General features: G+C 44.3%; 2 protein-coding genes across 3 annotated transcripts in view; one reads left to right on the top strand and one right to left on the bottom strand.

Annotated features, from left to right (window-relative positions):
- Pask (PAS kinase) overlaps positions 1 to 15,988 on the bottom strand; it is a 134,838-nt gene extending 118,850 nt beyond the window's left edge. The window contains 1 exon segment of the mRNA XM_071688117.1: positions 15,906 to 15,988. Coding sequence (XP_071544218.1) covers positions 15,906 to 15,928 — 23 coding nt within the window. The 5' untranslated portion in view covers positions 15,929 to 15,988.
- LOC139762880 (solute carrier family 25 member 32) overlaps positions 1 to 22,500 on the top strand; it is a 72,779-nt gene that overhangs the window by 8,703 nt on the left and 41,576 nt on the right. For both annotated transcript variants that reach the window (XM_071688116.1, XM_071688115.1), the window contains exons 2-3: positions 16,126 to 16,611; positions 20,918 to 21,071. In XM_071688116.1, coding sequence (XP_071544217.1) covers positions 16,479 to 16,611; positions 20,918 to 21,071 — 287 coding nt within the window. In that variant the 5' untranslated portion in view covers positions 16,126 to 16,478. The remainder of the gene's footprint in view (positions 1 to 16,125; positions 16,612 to 20,917; positions 21,072 to 22,500) is intronic.

The raw sequence follows: 22,500 nt of genomic DNA, 5'->3' as shown, positions 1-22,500 counted from the left end.
GTATAATATATATACATATATATATATATATATATATATATATATATATATATATATATATATATATATATATATCACTAAGAGTCCAGGGAGAAATGAAACAGGATAAGTTGCCAAGTGCACTTTCGTGTAATAATCACATCATCACCAGGGGAGACACAAGAGAGAAATATAACAGTCACTTGATATACATCGCAGAAGAAGACGCAGCTAAGACGCCAATTTGGAGTAAACAAATGACTAACCACTTATGAAACTTGTCGCCCCATTTATATAACCCTCCCCCCCTCCTCCCCATTTTACGTTCAGATTGGACCCTCCTCCTCCCTTCCCTACCCCCTACACTACCACACCACTCCACACACACACACACGCATTTCCACCTTCATTTATTATAAACGTCGTATGCAAATGGCGACTCTCCTGTGTGACAGACACAGACACACACACAACACAACACTGGTCTGGAACACACAGACACACAACACACACACCCACAACACTGGCCTGGAACACACAGACACACACAACACTGACTGGAACACACACAGACACGCACAACCCTCTGGAAATAACATCAACACGACTCATTTCCAGCGCCTCTGTCACGGAGTCAATTATGATCAGGGTTCCAGCCCCCTCTTCTCTCCAATATACCTTCCTTTCTGGGTGGGGCTGTGTAATATTCTTCTACCAGTGTTTTTCCAGTGGCCACTGTCGTCAATTGACCGTTCCAAGCCCCACCTCAACTGCACCATGTACCTTACAATAGTGTCTGATTAGGTCTTCCTTATTTCACCTTCCTCTATCCCGTTCCATTTGAGGCTCATGTGGCCCAAGTACCCTACAGCAGCGCCTGCTTAAGCTTTCCTCATTACACCTTCCTCTATCCAGTTCCATTTGTGGCTCCTCATCTGCACCAGGTAACCTACAGCTGTGTCTGCTTAAGCTTTCCTTATTACACCTACCTCTATCCAGCTGTGTCTGCTTAGGTCCTCCTTATTACACCTTCCTCTATCCAGTTCGATCTGAGGCTCATGTGGCCCAACTACCCTACAGCAGCGTCTGCTTAAGCTTTCCTCATTACACCTTCCTCTATCCAGCTCCATTTGTGGCTTCTCATGTGCACCAGGTACCCTACAGCAAAGTCTGCTTAGGTCTTCCTTATTACACCTTCCTCTATCCAGTTGCATTTGTGGCTCATCTGCACGAGGTACCCTACAGCAATGTCTCAGTAGGTATTCCTTATTACACCTTCCTCTATCCAGTTCCAAATGAGGCTCATGTGCACCAGGTACCCTACAGCAGCGTCTGTTTAAGCTTTCCTCATTACACCTTCCTCTATCCAGCTCCATTTGGAGACTTGAACACGCCTGCCAATCCTGACACACACACCAACCCGCCTCCCATTCTCTGCCCCCCCCCCCAACACCTCGCGCGCTCTCTCTCTCTCTCTCTCTCTCTCTCTCAGAAAGCTCCTACCGGTGCTGTGTGTGGGGGGGAGGGGGGATGATGAGGGAGGGGAGGGGGGAGGTCGATATCCCTCTCCGCCACCGAGACGAGGGTTCGAATCCCACCCCCCTCCCATCATTCCCCCCTTCTCCCACCCAAGCCCTCTTCACACTTCTGACATGTTCTCCCTCACGCGGGCCAACACAAGCAGTGTGTGTGTGTGTGTGTGTGTGTGTGTGTGTGTGTGTGTGTGTGTGTGTGTGTGTGTGTATGTGTGTGTACGTGTGTGTGTGTGTGTGTGTGTACATCATATGACTGGGTGGGTATCCTACTGTCCATCTTCCTAGACCCACAATGATAAGCCTTTCACCGGTCGGTTTCCCCCCCCCCCCACGGCGCTACCTCGCTCATGCGGGAAACGGCGATCAAATACAATAAAAACGCCTCGTCTTCGGAGAATGTATCCGTGAACGTAATCATGTGACAATGAACGAAGTGTACTGAGCTTCCTCCACCTCCGGATGTGGCCATGGCGTCTTAACGGACAAGCCGTGTCAGTGAACTTCACTCTTTTTCATTATTGTTCGTTCCCACAGTAGTCGACGTACGGTGGAAAAAAAAGGGGTGGTGAGGGGGCTGGGAAACCAAATTGGAAAATACACCATGATTGGAAAAAGGTCATTTAAGATCTAATTACACGTAATTAATGAACGAAGAATGGTAAGGACTAGTTTAAGTTCGGATTAGATTCATGAAACGCCATTACAGACATGACGTCCACGGCGTGCCGTGTTCTATGCCTTTCAGCCGGCCCGACATCCCGTTTTCTTTATCGGATTCCCGTCCCCCGCTGACGTCACTGGCCTTATTGGAAAGCCTGTTTTGTTAGAGTCGAAGAATTATCATGACACACACACACACACATACAAAAAATAAATGAATTATCAATTGGAATACATTGACTTTAAGGCTTAATTAATGAACGACCAGATTGGTTGTTAGGCCTACCACACACCAGTTGGCAACACCATTCCCTCTCCCCCCAACCACCCAAGACCCGTTTCCGATCCCGCGCTCCGGGCAGGCACCCATTTTTCAACGGGTTCGAACCCTGAACCCCAAATCAACGGGTTCGAATCCTAAACCCCAAATCGACGGGTTCGAACCCTGAACCACAAATCAACGGGTTCGAGCCCTGAACCTCAAATCAACGGGTTCGAACCCTGAACTAAAAATCAACGGGTTCGAACCCTGAACCAAAAATCAACGGGTTCGAACCCTGAACAAAATCAACGGGTTCGAACCCTGAACCACAAATCAACGGGTTCGAACCCTGAACCTCAAAACCAACAGGTTCGAACCCTGAACCACAAATCAACGGGTTCGAACCCTGGGACCGGGGGATACACCTAACCCACACTGGGAGGGGGTGGTGTGGGGGTGTGGGGGAGGAGGACACCCCCACCCATCCACATCTGATATTATAACGACATATGGTAACGAGGTCATTAAAAAGGTGTCTAGTTAATGACGTGGGGGGTGTGGGGGAGGGGTGGGGTGGAGGAGGGGGTAGGGGGGGTGTGGGGGTAAGGAGGGAGGGAGGGGGTGAGGAGGGGGGGTGGGGGGTTGACAGGCCTCTCCACATTCCTAACTGCCCAGTTTGGGAATCGTTAAAACACACCAGGCGACTTTCCCTATGTGGGGGGAGAGGGTCGTCCAATGACCTGTGGCCATTGACCTGACCTGACCTGACCTTTGAGTGGACTTACCTACTGGTAGTGTTTACGTCGTGGGGGGAGGGTGTGTGTGTGTGTGGACTTGAATAACACATATGATCCGGAGCCACGACTTTGACCTTTTGTGTCGGGCATATTGAAGGTCACACACACACACACACACACACACACACACACACACACACACACACACACACGGACCAGCACAGGTTGTAGACGGGGGGGGGGCGCTCGTGTTATGGCCAGACAGACAGACAGACAGAGACAGGTCTATGTCTTACGTATACCTTACGATGGTTTGGGAGGTCTTCTACCCCCACAGCTGGAGGGTCTGGCACCTTACCTTACCTTACGATGGTTTGGGAGGTCTTCTACCCCACAGCTGGAGGGTCTGGCACCTTACCTTACCTTACGATGGTTTGGGAGGTCTTCTACCTCCACAGCTGGGGGGTCTGGCACCTTACCTTACCTTACGATGGTTTGGGAGGTCTTCTACCCCACAGCTGAGGGTCTGGCACCTTACTTACCTTACGATGGTTTGGGAGGTCTTCTACCCCACAGCTGGGGGTCTGGCACCTTACCTTACGATGGTTTGGGAGGTCTTCTACCCCCACGGGTGTGGTGGGGTTTCCAGCTGAGGGGGTCTGGCACCTTACCTTACCTTACGATGGTTTGGGAGGTCTTCTACCCCCACAGCTGGAGGGTCTGGCACCTTACCTTACCTTACGATGGTTTGGGAGGTCTTCTACCCCCACAGCTGGAGGGTCTGGCACCTTACCTTACCTTACGATGGTTTGGGAGGTCTTCTACCCCCACAGCTGGAGGGTCTGGCACCTTACCTTACCTTACGATGGTTTGGGAGGTCTTCTACCCCACAGCTGGAGGGTCTGGCACCTTACCTTACCTTACGATGGTTTGGGAGGTCTTCTACCCCCACAGCTGGGGGTCTGGCACCTTACCTTACCTTACGATGGTTTGGGAGGTCTTCTACCCCCACAGCTGGAGGGTCTGGCACCTTACCTTACCTTACGATGGTTTGGGAGGTCTTCTACCCCCACAGCTGGAGGGTCTGGCACCTTACCTTACCTTACGATGGTTTGGGAGGTCTTCTACCCCCACAGCTGGAGGGTCTGGCACCTTACCTTACCTTACGATGGTTTGGGAGGTCTTCTACCCCCACAGCTGGAGGGTCTGGCACCTTACCTTACCTTACGATGGTTTGGGAGGTCTTCTACCCCCACAGCTGGAGGGTCTGGCACCTTCCTTACCTTACGATGGTTTGGGAGGTCTTCTACCCCCACAGCTGGGGGTCTGGCACCTTACCTTACCTTACGATGGTTTGGGAGGTCTTCTACCCCCACAGCTGGGGGGTCTGGCACCTTACCTTACCTTACGATGGTTTGGGAGGTCTTCTACCCCACAGCTGGGGGGTCTGGCACCTTACCTTACCTTACGATGGTTTGGGAGGTCTTCTACCCCACAGCTGGGGGGTCTGGCACCTTACCTTACCTTACGATGGTTTGGGAGGTCTTCTACCCCCACAGCTGGGAGGTCTGGCACCTTACCTTACCTTACGATGGTTTGGGAGGTCTTCTACCCCACAGCTGGGGGGTCTGGCACCTTACCTTACCTTACGATGGTTTGGGAGGTCTTCTACCCCCACAGCTGGAGGGTCTGGCACCTTACCTTACCTTACGATGGTTTGGGAGGTCTTCTACCCCCACAGCTGGAGGGTCTGGCACCTTACCTTACCTTACGATGGTTTGGGAGGTCTTCTACCCCAACAGCTGTTACTCCTTAGGCTACCTGTGGGGGGGGGGGAGGTCTGTGGCCTTACCTTACGATGGTTTGGGAGGTCTTCTACCCCCACAGCTGGGACGTAAAGGCGCCCGACACACACACACACACACACACACACCACGGAGACGCCATTTTGATGCTGGCATTTAACTTATCTTCCAAACCAGAGGATAAATAAGTAAATATTCCCAGCTGACATTCCTTCACCAACACTTACAGTGGGTACTGACCTCCCTACCAACACTTACAGTGGGTACTGACCATCCTACCAACACTCACAATGGGCACTGACCTCCCTACCAACACTCACAGTGGGTACTGACCTCCCTACCAACACTACAGTGGGTACTGACCTCCCTACCAACACCTGGTATGACTCCTGCCAACACTTCAGTGGGTACTGACCTCCCTTACCAACATTCAACAGTGGACTGACCTCCTCCATACACACGACCTACAGAGGGTACTGACCTCCCTACCAACACCTACAGAGGGTACTGACCTCCTTACCAACATTCACAGTGGGCACTGACCTCCCTACCAACACCTACAGAGGGTACTGACCTCCCTACCAACACCTACAGAGGGTACTGACCTCCTTACCAACATTCAACAGTGGCCCTGACCTCTCTACCAACACCTACAGAGGGTACTAACCTCCTTACCAACATTCAACAGTGGCCCTGACCTCTTTACCAACGTTCTACAGTGGGTACTGACCTCCCTACCAACACTCACAATGGGCACTGACCTCCCTACCAACACCTACAGTGGGTACTGACCTCCCTACCAACACCTACAGAGGGTACTGACCTCCTTACCAACATTACAGTGGCTACTGACCTCTCTACCAACACCTACAGAGGGTACTAACCTCCTTACCAACATTCAACAGTGGCCCTGACCTCTTTACCAACGTTCTACAGTGGGTACTAACCTCCTACCAACACTCACAATGGGCACTGACCTCCTTACCAACACTCACAGTGGGTACTATCCATCCTACCAACACTCACAATGGGCACTGACCTCCTTACCAACACTCACAGTGGGTACTGACCTCCCTACCAACACTCACAGTGGGTACTAACCTCTCTCTACACACACACACTCATCCGCACTGCCAACAGTGTGTCCAAACTGACAACCTGCCATCACTCCCCCTTAATATATACAGTGGTAACACCCCCCTTCCCTCTATATATTATACTAAGGGTGCTGGTAATGCCATTTCCACTGAAGAAACACTGGAGACAAAGCCTACGTACACCTTTATATATTACGTCAATTATGAGGGGGGACACATCAAATGTTTATGAGGTTGTTTACACTGTAGACAAAATCTTACCCAGTATTTCCTTATAAGACCATGTTGTTTACAGTGTATACAACTACCCATGTTACTTCTGTAGCCAGTTGTTTACAGTGTAGAACCTTACTAATTGTCTTATTTAGGTAGTTGTTTACAGTGCATACAACCTTACCCCATGGTTACTTCTGTTAAGGTCAGGTTGTTTGCAGTGTAGACAACCTTACCCCATTGTTCCTTATATTAAGGCTAGGTTGTTTACAGTGCATACAACCTACCCCATGGTTACTTCTGTTAAGGTCGCGTTGTTTACAGTGTATACAACCTTAACACATGGTTTCTTATATGAAGGCTAGGTTGTTTACAGTGTATACAACCTTACCCCATGGTTACTTCTGTTAAGGCTAGGTTGTTTACAGTGTATACAACCTTACCCCATGGTTACTTGTTAAGGCCAGGTTGTTTACAGTGTAGACAACCTTACCTAATTGTTCCTTGTATTAAGGCTAGGTTGTTTACAGTGCATACAACCTACCCCATGGTTACTTCTGTTAAGGTCGCGTTGTTTACAGTGTATACAACCTTAACACATGGTTTCTTATATGAAGGCTAGGTTGTTTACAGTGTATACAACCTTACCCCATGGTTACTTCTGTTAAGGCTAGGTTGTTTACAGTGTATACAACCTTACCCCATGGTTACTTGTTAAGGCCAGGTTGTTTACAGTGTAGACAACCTTACCTAATTGTTCCTTGTATTAAGGCTAGGTTGTTTACATTGTTTCCAACCTTACCCCCCCCCATAGTTGCTAACATTGTGACCAACCTTACCCCCTTCCACCCCCCCCAAAAAAAAATTGAACCCACAGCCCCATTACGAGGCACCTGATTGGCTGAGGTCTGTAACAGCTGTTGCTGGGGGGGGGCTGTTCAGCTGACCAGACCCCCTCAATCCCTGAGGTCTGCAACAGCTGTTGCTGGGGGGCTGTTCAGCTGACCAAACCCCCACCCCTGAGGTCTGCAACAGCTGTTGCTGGGGTGGGGGGCTGTTCAGCTGACCAGACCCTCACCCCTGAGGTCTGTAACAGCTGTTGCTGGGGGGGGGGGGCTGTTCAGCTGACCAAACCCCCCACCCCTGAGGTCTGTAACAGCTGTTGCTGGGGGCTGTTCAGCTGACCAACCCCCACCCCTGAGGTCTGTAACAGCTGTTGCTGGGGGCTGTTCAGCTGACCAAACCCCCACCCCTGAGGTCTGCAACAGCTGTTGCTGGGGGGGGGGGCTGTTCAGCTGACTAGACCTACCCACCCCCCATCAAAACGACACCATTCCCATCCCTTTGTTCCGTTCACTCACCTGTTTGCCGTTGTCCTGTTGGTCAGAACGCCCTCACAATCTCCTCTCTTCTTGGACCGTAAAACTCCCCAAACAGATCACAACAGAAAAAAAATGGCGGGGATGGTGGGGGGAAGGGCCAAATACCCGGAAATTATTTTAATACTCCTTCCCCACAACAAATAAACAGGTTCCTGTTGAAAACGCTTATCTCACGAGGTCTTTAGATAGATATATCTATCTATCGAAATCTATCTCTCAGTCACACGTAGAGTATCTGGACTTTTATTTTCACAGTCGAAGGGGGCCAGAGTTTATCTCTCCCTTGCTATACAAGAACCGGTGGGAGAGAGAGACATAAATTACACACAGACACACACACACCCACACACACCCCGTTGACCGCGTCAAAACGTTATAACATGTAAAAGTCTAAGGGCCACACCCTTCCCGTTGTAAGAGCTGGCTCGAGTCTGATGGTGGCGGGCGAGGCAGACAACATGGCGCCGCCCGAGTTGCCACCTACCGCCATATCCACCAACACCACCACCACCAACGACAATTATTTCTCCCTCCTCCTATCCTATCCTCCTATCCGCATAGTTTATCATCATTTAACTACTTTAACTAACATCTACCTATCCATCGTAATGAATGACGATATCTTTTTTTTCAAAAATTGATTAGAAATTGATCTGAAATACCCGACGTGGCAACTCTGTTCCGTTCCCCCCCATCCCTCCCCACACAACAAATATGGCGGTGCCAGCTGCTCGATGACTATGACGTCAGCGGCCATCCATTCCCCCCCAAAAGAGAAACCACATTCGAATGGCGGGACTAAATCAATTATTCTATGTATAACTATCGCACGACCAGCCTTTAAAGTATAATTAACGATTAATTCTAAATAACCTCCAGGCTTGTTTATAAGGTAATTGGGGGAGGGAAGGGGGGGGGGGGTTCCTAGTGGGAATTACTTGATCAACAATATATTGGATCGAATATATATGCATGATGGCCCCAACGGAACGAACCAATTCATTCATTTATATTAATTACTGGACCTTCAAGTATAACGCGTTAAGTGCCTTAGTAAACCAGACTACCCGTTTATAATGAGCCTTACGAGGTCTGGTAATTACGGGGGGGGGGGGGGATTAACTCCATATTTACTAGGGTACGAGTTTTGGGTGTGGGTGACCTTTGACCTCAAGTGTTCTGGGTGAGGTGAAAAATGACCCCCTACTTATGCCCCAGGGTTATAGTGGAATCGTACCATATACATTAAGTCGTACTGAAGCATATATTATATATATATATTATTTATATATCCCTGGGATAGGGGAGAAGAATATTCCCAGTATTCCCTGGTGTCGTAGAAGGCGACTAAAAGGGGAGGGAGCGGGGGGCTGGAATCCTCCCCTCTCACTTTTTTTTAATTTTCCAAAAGAGGGAACTGAAGGGGCCCAGGTGAGGTATTCTCAAGGGCCAGTCCTCTGTTCTCAACGTACTGCTAATGCGGGAAATGGCGAATAGTATGAAAAAAAAAAAAAAAAATATATATATATATATATATATATATATATATATATATATATATATATATATCGTCGCTCTTTCCTGCGTCAGTGAGGGAGCGCTAGGAAACAGATGAAGAATGTGCCATCCACTCATATACACACATATATAAGTATACATAAACGCCTACATACGCACATATACATACACATACTTATCACCATATATATACCTATATACACATACGCAGGCAATACATACATACACTTGTACATATGAGATTTACAAGCTAAATAGAAAAGTTGGTATTGTACAGCTGTATTCGTTACGTTATATATATTATATATATATATATATATATATATATATATATATATATATATATATATATATATAGTAATAACATATACCTCACTAGGCTGCGCACGGTACCACGCACTGTCTATCGTGATACGAACGGTCTATCGATCCACGATCAGTCTATCGAGATACGAACGGTCTATCGATCCACGAACAATCTATCGAGTTACGAATATAGTCTATCGAGTTCATGACCCATGCGATATGTGAATTACAGTAACAGAGGAATTAGGAAAAACACAATATGTGGTGTGAGGTGGTTTGATCGAGTAAGTAACGTAAGGGTAAGAGAGATGTGTGGAAATAAAAAGAGCGTGGTTGAGAGAGCAGAAGAGGGTGTTTTGAAATGGTTTGGGCACATGGAGAGAATGAGTGAGGAAAGATTGACCAAGAGGATATATGTGTCGGAGGTGGAGGGAACGAGGAGAAGTGGGAGACCAAATTGGAGGTGGAAAGATGGAGTGAAAAAGATTTTGAGTGATCGGGGCCTGAACATGCAGGAGGGTGAAAGGCGTGCAAGGAATAGTGAGTTGGAACGATGTGGTATACCGGGGTTGACGTGCTGTCAGTGGATTGACCCAGGGCATATGAAGCGTCTGGGATAAACCATGGAAAGTTCTGTGGAGCCTTGATGTGGAAAGGGAGCTGTGGTTTCGGTGCGTTATTACACGACAGCTAGAGACTGAATGTGAACGGAGGTGGCCTTTGTTGTCTTTTCCTAGCGCTAGCTTACTCGCTAGAGGGGGAAGGGATGTTATTTCGTGTGTAGCGGGGTGGCGACGAGAATGGATGAAGGCAGCAAGTATGGATATGTACATGTGTATATATGTGTATATGTCTGTGTACGTTGAAATGCATATGTATGTATATGTGCATACACACACACACACACACACACACACACACACACACCTGCTCATATAGTGTAACTTCTGCCTGGTTTATCTCTTTATCACACCAGAGCAGAAGAGCTTATCAACACAAGAGCTACAGAGGTTATTTCTAACTGGCTCGCCACACATATCATGTGACATAAAGGCCGTGAAAAACCGGCCTTAGTGATTACAATGACATTTTGGATGGGGCTCATGGGTGTAAACCTTCTAAAATCAGTGGGTATTTATAACCAGACTTCTCTCTGTGTGAAGCAGAGCGACACCTTACCCTACCCCAAGCATGGAGAGCAGCTGCGAGGCGTTGAGAATGTTTGTGGTGGCTAGGCAGCTAAAGATTGTTCTGTGTACTCTGTGTCTTGTGTTTTTTTTTTTTTCCAACTTGGTTTGCTTTTGATGGTGGATGACTGGAATGGTGAGGCATAGTTTAGGGTGGAGCTGATGAATTTTTGTCTTATAATACAACCTCAGCCCACTATTCCAGGTTTCTGCAGTCACAAGGCTGTGCTCCACTCAGTAGCTTGGTTAGGTTGGATATTCTTTTGACCAGAGTGTGCTTTCTTTCTTTCTTCAGCTCATGGTGATAGTGCATCTCTCTCTCTCTCTCTCTCTCTCTCTCTCTCTCTCTCTCTCTCTCTGTTAGTGGGGTAGCACCAAGCACAGACGAAGAAATGGCCTCATTCGCTCGCATCCGCTTTCTAGTTCTGATGAATAATGCACCGACACTAAGTCTAACACATCTCTCCAATTCATTCCATCCCATGCATGCTTCACACCCTCCAGCATGTTCAGGCCCTGACATTTCAAAGCACGTTTTCACTCCATTCTTCCACCTCGACCTTGATTTTCCCCTTTTCCTTTCTCTTTGCTGTCAGAGTTCTTCCATTACAAACCGTGTGTCAAGGAGACCTAAATACAACCCCTAAATCTCAATGTGGCTCACCCAAACAGCCGTGGGAGACAGTCATACGCTAACACAATTTTTCTCCCAATATTATATTTTCAAACTGTTCTCTTGCCATACTATGAATATGGCCACAACATTTCATCTCAACGGGACCCACCCAAACATGCATGGAAGCCAGACATTCACCAAGGAATTGGAACAGACGTTACTAAGCCACTTGAATCTCAAAGGTCAGCTGGGGTTTACTACAAGAGAAGGCAACGACAAAGTTGTAGCACCTTCTACAGAGGAAGACCAAGAACCCCTGAAACCAACTTGTTCATGCACTTCTCGTCCACTCGTGAAAACAGACGGACTCTCTCCATCCTCTTTCCATGTTGAATACAAGCAAAACCCTCACAAGATCTGCCCAATTCTTAATAAGAAGAAAATGCAGTACGAGATATGCTGCTTACATAAAGCATCTGCAAACTTGGAGGCCACAAAACATATAAAAGGGTTATTTTGTATATGCACAACTGCTGCAGCCAGAACATTTACGTCATCAACCACAATAGCCCTTATACAGCAAGCAACACAGCAAACTTTGATTCTTGCAGAGATGGAAGGCCAGCCAAGGGTTATTCACAACATCGATCTGATGTTAATGGTCATATAGTGAATCTCCCAGCCAAGGGTTATTCACATCCTCTGAAGTCAATGGCGACAAAGTGAATCTAAGTAATACTAGGAATAAAGAGAGGAACAAAATTATGTATGTAGGCAGATGAAACTCCTTCACTAGCTGCTATTACCCAGCCCACTAAATGTTACCTGGCAGTAAAGCACATCCCCTCGTAATAGAAAACATAACCAAGTTTTTTGAAAAAGATAACCAGAGGTTTTAGAAAAAGAATATGTAACTGAGGTTTTAGAAAAATAAAATGTAACCCAAGGTTTTAGAAAAAGAAAATATAACCCGAGGTTTCAGAAAAAATTGTAACCTGAGGTTTTAGAAAAAGAAAATATAACCCGAGGTTTTACAAAAAAATATAACCTAAGGTTTTAGAAAAAGAAAATATAACCCGAGGTTTTACAAAAACATATAACCTAAGGTTTTAGAAAAAGAAAATATAACCCAAGGTTTAAGAAAAAGAAAACATAACCCGAGGTTTTAAAAAAAGAATACCTTACCCAAGATTGCACAAAAACAAAACATAATTAGAGCTTTTCGAAAAAGAGAATTTCACCCAAGATTGCACAAAAACAAAACATAATTAGAGCTTTTCGAAAAAGAGAATTTCACCCAAGGTTTCACCTAAAACTAGAGGGAAAAATGACAATCCCAAAACAAATGCAATTGCATTAGGTATTTGGTATGGTCTAGGGATGATGTGTAATAAGGTATGAATAGAACATCACTTTATGGAGACTAGATGGAGGTAATTATTGCACATCATCATTAACAGTTTAATATTGTGGAAAACAATAAACATTATCAAAACAAGTATTGCATGTTCATGAACGTGAACCTACAAAAGAGCATTATAAAACTCGCACAGGCTTGGCTGCACTCAAGTCCTCAGTCCTCCTCTCAAGATTGGTCTGTGAATTAGGCATACAGCTCAGGCTAGGGTATATATACATATGAAGCGTTTGTATGGCATTCACATGGGTTTTCTTTTATGAAAACTTTATACTAATCTGAAATATTTACAATCCTCCCCTGCCGCTAGATCAGTTAAAAACAAACAAAATACAATTTTAAAAATTGCATTTTAATGACAGCTATTTACGCGAAGACCATGTACTTATGTATCTTTACGTTATTTTTGTGGCCAATTTGCACCTCATTTCTGACGGCTATTGCCACAACAACTGAGTTACAGTGGTGTACTGTGTCTAGAATATAAGACACCCAGAACTTAATTTGGAGCATTTTTCTTTTGTCCAAACACATGATGAGTGTGGGTAGAGCTATGAAGACCACAGAAAATGTCAGCATACATAATGTAAAAGACAGCAAGACATATCAAGACATCAACAGATTCTAATGAACTTCCCTTAAGCACCTAACACTCAACTTATTTCTGATATCTGAAAAATATAAGATTTCTATGGTTCTGCAGTTACATGCAGCAGCAGGGCAGTGTGTTTGTTTCGGTGCACACACCAAGTAGCAATGTAGAGGTATGCATCAAATGACATCAATGTCAGTATGTGTCAGCGATAACACGGAAAAAATAAGCCGTATGTGCTTTCCACTCCGTAGCATGAACAGGCACAAAAATGCAGCACTCATAAAACTTCATTTAACACAGTATAGATATCTCATGCCGGGTCAAAAGCCCTCGTCTTGGAAATATAACATGCAAAATACTCAACAGCAGCATCAACAGCCCTTGCCTGTTTTTCTAATTGGCCAATTCTGGACAAGAACCTTCCTTAATCCAACTTGAAATTTAAAAAATTCAATTGCATGAATTTCACTAAATATATACTAAAAATATATTGGAATCTAACGTATTCCACAAATATTTGAAAATCTGAATGAAGGAAAACTACAATTCTTGCACTTACCGTACTACACTATTTGGTAACATATTCCTGCTCATTAGCAACTAATGCTTTCCTACATCCTTATTGAATCTAACGTGACAATCTGACTTTTTAAGATACTGAGACGATACTGAGGAAGAGTGAAGTGTACTATACAAACATTTTTCATCATGAAATTAAGATTTTCATGTCGGAAAGCATCCCTGCTAAAACATAAGCAAAGAGGGTACCTAGGTAAATGTATGTCATGGTAAAAGAAGCTTTGATGATTCCTGGTATAGTTACAAAATGGAAACAAACATGAGGGCATGATTAATCAAACATAGTAATACAGCATTGATGATATTGTTTTGTTAGGATATTCTACTATTCATATTGATTATCAAAAAATTAAATAAGCAGGCTATGTACCTTTTGTCGGGATAAGTGGGGTGTAATCTTATTGACATTACAGGTCACTGAAAAGTTACTACATAGGTAAAGTGAGTATCTATACTGTATGAGGACTAAAAAGAAGTACACATCAAATATTTTTCCCAGGCCTCACCCTCTTGCTAACCAATTAGTCTGCATTTCGGAATACTCAATGTATACCACTTTACGTACACCACTACGTTTACGATCTAATTGAACCGTACAGAAGAAAAGTTGTTGGGAATATTGAAAAACCAGCAGGTTTGTTTGAGAGGCGAGAGAATGATGATACGTACTTATCTTTTTACTGAGAAATTAAACTAGGCCACCAGGAATCGAAGAAATATTAACTTCTTGTTTTGTTCTGGTTAACAATATGTTTAAGATGACAATCTTCGGGCTGGTACGTGGTTAGTGTCGTTGTTTACCATGTTTTTATCATTCTTCATCTTAATATTCTAAAAGAATAACATAGCCATATTTTTTATGAGACAACATCAATAGTCAAAACTAACCCTATGTCTTATCTGGAGGATTATTTTTTGTGCGTGTATAGCTTTAAATAATGGCGAGATATTGTTACATTTTGGACATCCAGGTTAGATTTATTAAGAATTAGCTCAGTTGAAACTGTATTCCTAGTGATGTCTTTTGCATAATCCTGACCTTCAGTTCCATCATAAGTGACTCCTTTTTCGAATTTCCTCCAAGCCAAAACCCCAGTTCCCTATGGGGTCCCCCATTATCATTGGATAAAGGGAGGAGGGGGAAGAATATCTCAAAAGGGTGTGACTTACAGTAGAAATAAAGGTCACTATCATACAAATGACATCAATAACCATCGGAAAAATGGCAATATTACCAACACCTGCGTAATCATCGACAAATTGAATCTCTCACAGTAAAATGGCCCGCCCAGTCTCCAGGCATTTTAATATATTCGAATTATCCTCCATTGAATTAAATATGTGTGTGTATGTGCAATTCTGTATATAAATGTGTATATGAGTGGATGGGCAATGTCTTCATCTGTTTCCTGGCGCTACCTCGGGAAACGGCGATCAAATATAATAATAAGTAATTTCACGTTAGTCTAAGGTATAGGCGAGGTAAGGGAGCTCTAAGGACGACCAGTCTGACTGCTCGACATGACGGTTTTCCCTGCACTTCAATATGGCTTAGGAGCTAGAGATGAACTTATTCATTCTTCATTTTTTTTTCGATAATCCCAACAATTTTTCCTGGACATTCCAAGAGTTAAATACCCTTAAGGATCATTACCGTCCTGGCCATATTTGTTAAAACACAGGACAACAAAAATTAGAAATATATCTCAATGGCGAAATGCCAGAAACGTAAGATATTTACCTTAAGGTAATTTTACTCTAAGGCTGTACACAACGGTAGTTTGGAATTCTTAAAGGGTTTCAAGGTATTCATACCATATTCAATGGACAATTAGGTTATACAGAGATGTATTACGAGACATAACGCAAAATAGAGGAAGAGAAGTGACGGAAATATGATCACTATTCTATACCCGTAGAACAACCCAGGGTGAGTCATTACTGCTAGAATTGCTACAGGGAATGATTATCTCTTATCATAAGTCTGTCACATGAACATGAAGGGGAGAACACTCACATAACACGATGAATATTGGCCATGGTGATCCCCTTTGGATTTGAACTCCGCCCTCGCGTTGTTTTGAACCGGAGCGATGGTTCCTTTTACTCTTACCCTCCCAGGGCGAACCTATTTCCCCTACATCTCTCTAGAAATAACCTAATATTAATTATAATAATTAATTTATTAAATTTATTATATATTTGTGTTTGGTAATTTATTTTGTGATTATTTGCAGATTGGAAAAGAAAACGGATGATTGCATCATTGGCGGGGTCCGGGTCTATCCCCGTGGCCAGGGTCGGCTGGAGCGGCAGTAGCCCGTCAGCCGCTGACGAGGACGCACGTGTGTGGTGTCTGTGCTCGCTCAACCGCTCTCCGGAGGGGGAAAACCAAAAAATCAAACCCACCCACCACCCCCCTCATCAATTGTGACTTGAACACATCCCCCTCGTCAACTGTGACTTTTAAACCCTCCCCCACTTCAAGGTGCTCGTGTAAACCATGAGATTCGGTGGGCACAAGACTTCCATTATTCATCTTAGATAGCCAAGACTTCCTCTTTTTTTTTTTTATTATATAAAATTCAAGATGAGTTTGTCGAAGAACCCCAAGAACCCTCTCTCTGGGGTGAGGTATGAGCATCTCGTGGCCGGGGTCTCTGGGGGGGTGGCCTCCACCCTCATCCTCCATCCGTTGGATCTCCTGAAAATTAGATTTGCTGGTGAGTTTCCTCTTCCCCCCATTCAATATGTCCCCCCCTCATTCAATATGCCCCCCCTCATTCAATATGTCCCCCCTCATTCAATATGTCCCCTCATCATAGTCCCCCTCATCATATGTCCCCCTCATTCAATATGTCCCCCCCCGTCCCCCTATTCATATGTCCCCCCTCATTCATATGTCCCCCTCATTCAATATGTCCCCTCATTCAATATGTCCCCCCTCATTCATATTCCCCCCTCATTCAATATGTCCCCCTCATTCATTGTCCCCATCATATGTCCCCTCATTCATATGTCCCCCCTCATCAATAGTCCCCTCATAAATATGTCCCCTCATTCAATTCCCCCCTCATTCAATATGTCCCCCTCATTCAATATGTCCCCCTCATATATGTCCCCCCTCATTCAATATGTCCCCCCTCATTCAATATGTCCCCCCTCATTCAATATGTCCCCTCATTCATATGTCCCCCCTCATTCATATGTCCCCTCATTCAATATGTCCCCCTCATTCAATATGTCCCCCCTCATTCAATATGTCCCCCCCTCATTCAATATGTCCCCCCTCATTCAATATGTCCCCCCTCATTCAATATGTCCCCCCTCATTCAATATGTCCCCCCCCTCTCATATGTCCCCCTCATTCATATGTCCCCCCTCATTCAATATGTCCCCCCTCATTCAATGCCCCCTCATCATGTCCCCCCCTCATTCATATGTCCCCCCTCATTCAATATGTCCCCCTCATTCACCCCCTCATTCATGCCCCCCCCCTCATTCATATGCCCCCTCATTCATATGTCCCCCTCATTCAAGTCCCCTCATTCAATATGTCCCCCCTCATTCAGTATGTCCCCCTCATTCAATTGTCCCCCCTCATTCAATATGTCCCCCCCTCATCAGTATGCCCCCCCCTCATTCAATATGTCCCCCCCTCATTCATATGTCCCCCCCTCATTCAATATGTCCCCCCTCATTCAATATGTATATTATATGTATGATTAAGTGTGGGGAATAGTATCTCTGGGGGTGATTGTGTATCTCTGGGGGAATAGTATCTCTGGGGGTGTTTGTGTACCTCTGGGGGTTTTTGTACTCTGGGGGTTTTGTGTACTTTGGGGGTTTTGTGTATCTCTAGGGGTGTATGTGTATCTCTGGGGGTGTTTGTGTATCTCTGGGGTGTTTGTGTATCTCTAGGGGGTTTGTGTATCTTAGGGTTGTTTGTGTATCTAGGGGTATTTGTATATCTCTGGGGGGTCGTTTGTGTATCTCTGGGGTTTGTTTGTGTATCTCTGGGATGTGTGTATCTCTGGAGATTGTTTGTGTATCTCTGGGGTTTGTTTGTGTATCTCTGGGGTGTTTGTGTATCTTGGGGGTTGTTTGTGTATCTCTGGGGTGTTTGTGTATCTCTGGAGATTGTTCGTGTATCTTGGGGGTTGTTTGTGTATCTCTATGGGGTGTTTGTGTATCTCTAGGGGTTGTTTGTGTATCTAGGGGTTGTTTGTGTATCTCTGGGGGTGTTTGTGTATCTCTGGGGTGTAGAGATAGATCGGGGACGGTGTACGGGGGTTGGGTGGATGACTCAAGGTTCTGTGGGGGGGTATTGAGGTGGGGGGAGAGACGGATATCAGTGGGGGGGGGAGGGAATGTGGGAAAAAAAATGGTTCATGGGCGCACACACTCCATTTTCTATTACGATGTAAAACCTGATTTACAGAAATAAGGATTGATTTACAGTTGTGTAAATGAGATTAGGTCTTATTTAATTTGGGGGAAAAATTAAATTTGGACTTAATTGATTTAATGGACGCATCTGATGCAATAAATGATTTATTTTATTATTTTCTTGTGGTTTCTAAAGATGAATTTTAATAGAAATGATGTAAATAATTTGTTTATTTTTAATTAGTAAATTCCCTTGAGGCTCGTATTTTCTGGGGGTTAATTATTGGACGATTTACAGCAAGAAAGTGTAAATTATTTTCTTGAATTTGCTCTGTAAATGCATTCCTGTTGGATATATATCTTGTAAATTAATTATTTTATTCAAGATTAAGGGAAATGTGAGGGTGAAATTTAAGGTAAAGAATTTTAAGGTAAAATTTTTCCTTGAGGGTGAAAGGTTTTTATGTCTTAAATTTAAGGTAAATCTGTCTAATGTGAATTTTTTGTATAGGATATTTGAAATTATGGTAAATTTGAGTTTTTTACAAGAATGAAAAATTAGGGTAAATTCGCTTTTTATGATTGAAAAATTAGGGTAAATCTGCATTGTTTATGATTGAAAAATTAGGGTAAATTCGATTTTTATGATTGAAAAATTAGGGTAAATTTGATTTTTTATGACTGAAAAACTAGGGTAAATTTGATTTTTTATGATTTTTTCCTTAAGGCATCGAACGCTCCCTTAAGGCATCGAACCCTTCCTTAAAGCATTGAACGCTTCCTTAAGGCATCGAACGCTTCCATAAGACATCAAACGCTCCCTTAAGGCATCGAACGCTTCCTTAAAACATCGAACGCTTCTTAAAGCATCGAACGCTTCCTTAAAGCATCGAACGCTTCCTTAAAGCATTGAACGCTTCCTTAAAGCATCGAACGCTTCCATAAGACATCGAACGCTTCCTTAAGGCATCGAACGCTTCCTTAAAGCATTGAACGCTTCCTTAAGGCATCGAACGCTTCCATAAGACATCGAACGCTTCCTTAAGGCATCGAACCTTTCCTTAAAACATCAAACGCTTCCTTAAAGCATCGAACGCTTCCTTAAAGCATTGAACGCTTCCTTAAGGCATCGAACGCTTCCATAAGACATCGAACGCTTCCATAAGACATCGAACGCTTCCTTAAGGCATCGAACGCTTCCTTAAAACATTGAACGCTTCCTTAAGGCATCGAACGCTTCCATAAGACATCGAACGCTTCCTTAAGGCATCGAACGCTTCCTTAAGGCATCGAACGCTTCCTTAAAGCATTGAACGCTTCCTTAGGGCATCGAACGCTTCCTTAAGGCATCGAACGCTTCCTTAAGGCATCGAACGCTTCCCTAAAGCATTGAACGCTCCCTTAAGGCATCGAACGCTTCCTTAAGGCATCGAACGCTTCCTTAAGGCATCGAACGCTTCCTTAAGGCATCGAACGCTTCCCTAAAGCATTGAACGCTTCCTTAAGGTATCGAACGCTTCCTTAAAGCATTGAACGCTTCCTTAAGGCATCGAACGCTTCCTTAAGGCATCGAACGCTTCCTTAAGGCATCGAACGCTTCCCTAAAGCATTGAACGCTTCCTTAAAGCGGTGAACGCTTCCTTAAGGCATCGAACGCTTCCTTAAAACATTGAACGCTTCCTTAAGGCATCGAACGCTTCCTTAAAGCATTGAACGCTTCCTTAAGGCATCGAACGCTTCCTTAAGCATCGAACGCTTCCTTAAGACATGAACGCTTCCTTAAGGCGTGGTCGACGATTGCAACACAATCTGTGCTCCACTTGGCCAATTTTTCTTCCAAATTTATGGTTTTAAGTGAATTTTTATGTAAACCAGGGCGGTAAGGGGGGAGCCTTGCGTTCTGGCCAGTCCAATTGGACTCTGAAATATTGGAATTAATGCAGGTTTTGGGTGTTTTAATTTTTTTTCCCTTCCCCCATTTGACTTCCTCATTCAGTCCCTGGATGCGAGGTTAGAAACCCGCCACTAGAGCACTGCAGTGGGGGGGGGGGATTCATAAGTGGGCATAAAAGAGTTCAGTTTGCCACTGGGGAGGGAAGGGGCAAGTGCCACTCTGGCTCGTTTCGTTCCATTCTGTTCCCAATGTACATATATATATAATAAAATATATAATATATATATATATATATATTATATATATATATATATGTATATATATATATATATAATATATATATATATATATATATAGAGAGAGAGAGAGAGAGAGAGAGAGAGAGAGAGAGAGAGAGAGAGAGAGAGGAGAGAGAGAGAGTTGAATATGTGGGATAATGATATTATTTCCCGCTACAGTTAGCGATGGAGTGTCATGTTATTATATCTCTCCCGCTACAGTTAGCGATGGAGTGTCATGTTATTATATCTCTCCCGCTACAGTTAGCGATGGAGTTCATGTTATAACTCTCCGCACAGTTAGCGATGGAGTGTCATGTTATTATATGTCTCCCGCTACAGTTAGCGATGGAGTGTCATGTTATTATATGTCTCCCGCTACAGTTAGCGATGGAGTGTCATGTTATTATATCTCTCCCGCTACAGTTAGCGATGGAGTGTCATGTTATTATTTCTCTTCCGCTACAGTTAGCGACGGAGCGACTTCCGCTAAGCCTCACTACACTGGCTTGATGCAAGCGATGGTTCAGATCTTCCGCCACGAAGGTATTAAGGGCTTATACCGCGGCGTGACCCCCAATGTATGGGGGGCTGGCTCTGCCTGGGGGCTATACTTCTTATTGTAAGTACCAGACTACTTAACACCTGAGAATAACTTATAAGTACGATCATTATAAGTGTATAGTACCAGACTACTTAACACCTGAGAATAACTTATATAATAAGTACGATATGTATGGGGGCTGGCTCTGCCTGGGGGCTATACTACTTATTGTAAGTACCAGACTACTTAACACCTGAGAATAACTTATATAATAAGTACGATCATTATAAGTGTATAGTACCAGACTACTTAACACCTGAGAATAACTTATATAATAAGTACGATCATTATAAGTGTATAGTACCAGACTACTTAACACCTGAGAATAACTTATATAATAAGTACGATCATTATAAGTGTATAGTACCAGACTACTTAACACCTGAGAATAACTTATATAATAAGTACGATCATTATAAGTGTATATATGTAATGTCCTTTTTGTTTTGTAAGTACGTTTAAGTGGAGTAGATTTAGACCTTTATTTACTTAATTATCCTCGTGGTCGAGGTTAATTATGTTAATTAATGATGTTAATTAGGTTAATTATGTGTTGAGCATAATGAGGACTAGATGATGGTTAGTACAGTCGTTATGACCTGGTGATTAAGGTAATTAGGTCGTATTAGTGGTAATTAGGTGAGGTAATTAGGGTAAGGTTAATTATTAGGACGAATGTAGGCTAATTATTAGGTTAGATAAGGCCATCGGGGCAATAAACATGCGTAGGGAGATAACATTTATCAGTTATCATAAATGGGTTACGTAAGAGGGCGCGCACGTGCGTACGTGTGGGAGATACGCTACGCAGCGCTCCCATGTTTCCAAGGTGACGCATTTGCGTACCTTAAGCTTCATGTGGTGTGTTCTAGCTTACGCCTTGCGGTCACTTAAGTTACGCATGGCTTTTCCTAGCCTACGCATTGCTGTTACTGAGGTACGCATTACATATCCCAGGTTACGCGTTGAAGTTACTAGGCTACGCAGTGCGGTTACTAGTCTACGCATTGCGGTTACTAGGCTACGCATTCGGTTACTAGGCTACGCACTGCGGTTACTAGGCTACGCACTGCGGTTACTGGGCTACGCATTGGGGTTACTGGACTACGCATTGCGGTAACTGGGCTACGCAGTGCGGTTACTAGGCTACGCACTGCGGTTACTAGGCTACGCACTGCGGTACTAGGTTACGCATTGCGTTACAACTACCATTGCGTAATGGACTACGCAGTGCGGTTACTAGGCTACGCACTGCGGTTACTAGGCTACGCACTGCGGTTACTGGGCTACGCACTGCGGTTACTAGGCTACGCACTGCGGTTACTGGGCTACGCACTGCGGTTACTGGGCTACGCATTGCATATCTTAGGCTACGCATTGCGGGTAATGTAATACCGGCAAGGATTTGGGTAATGTAATACCAGGCAAGGATTTGGGTAATGGAATA

This window comes from Panulirus ornatus, chromosome 45 (genome assembly GCF_036320965.1).
Source record: "Panulirus ornatus isolate Po-2019 chromosome 45, ASM3632096v1, whole genome shotgun sequence".
Lineage (NCBI taxonomy): Eukaryota > Metazoa > Arthropoda > Malacostraca > Decapoda > Palinuridae > Panulirus > Panulirus ornatus.
Note: the sequence above shows the minus strand (reverse complement) of the source record. Positions and strands in the feature narration are given on the sequence as shown.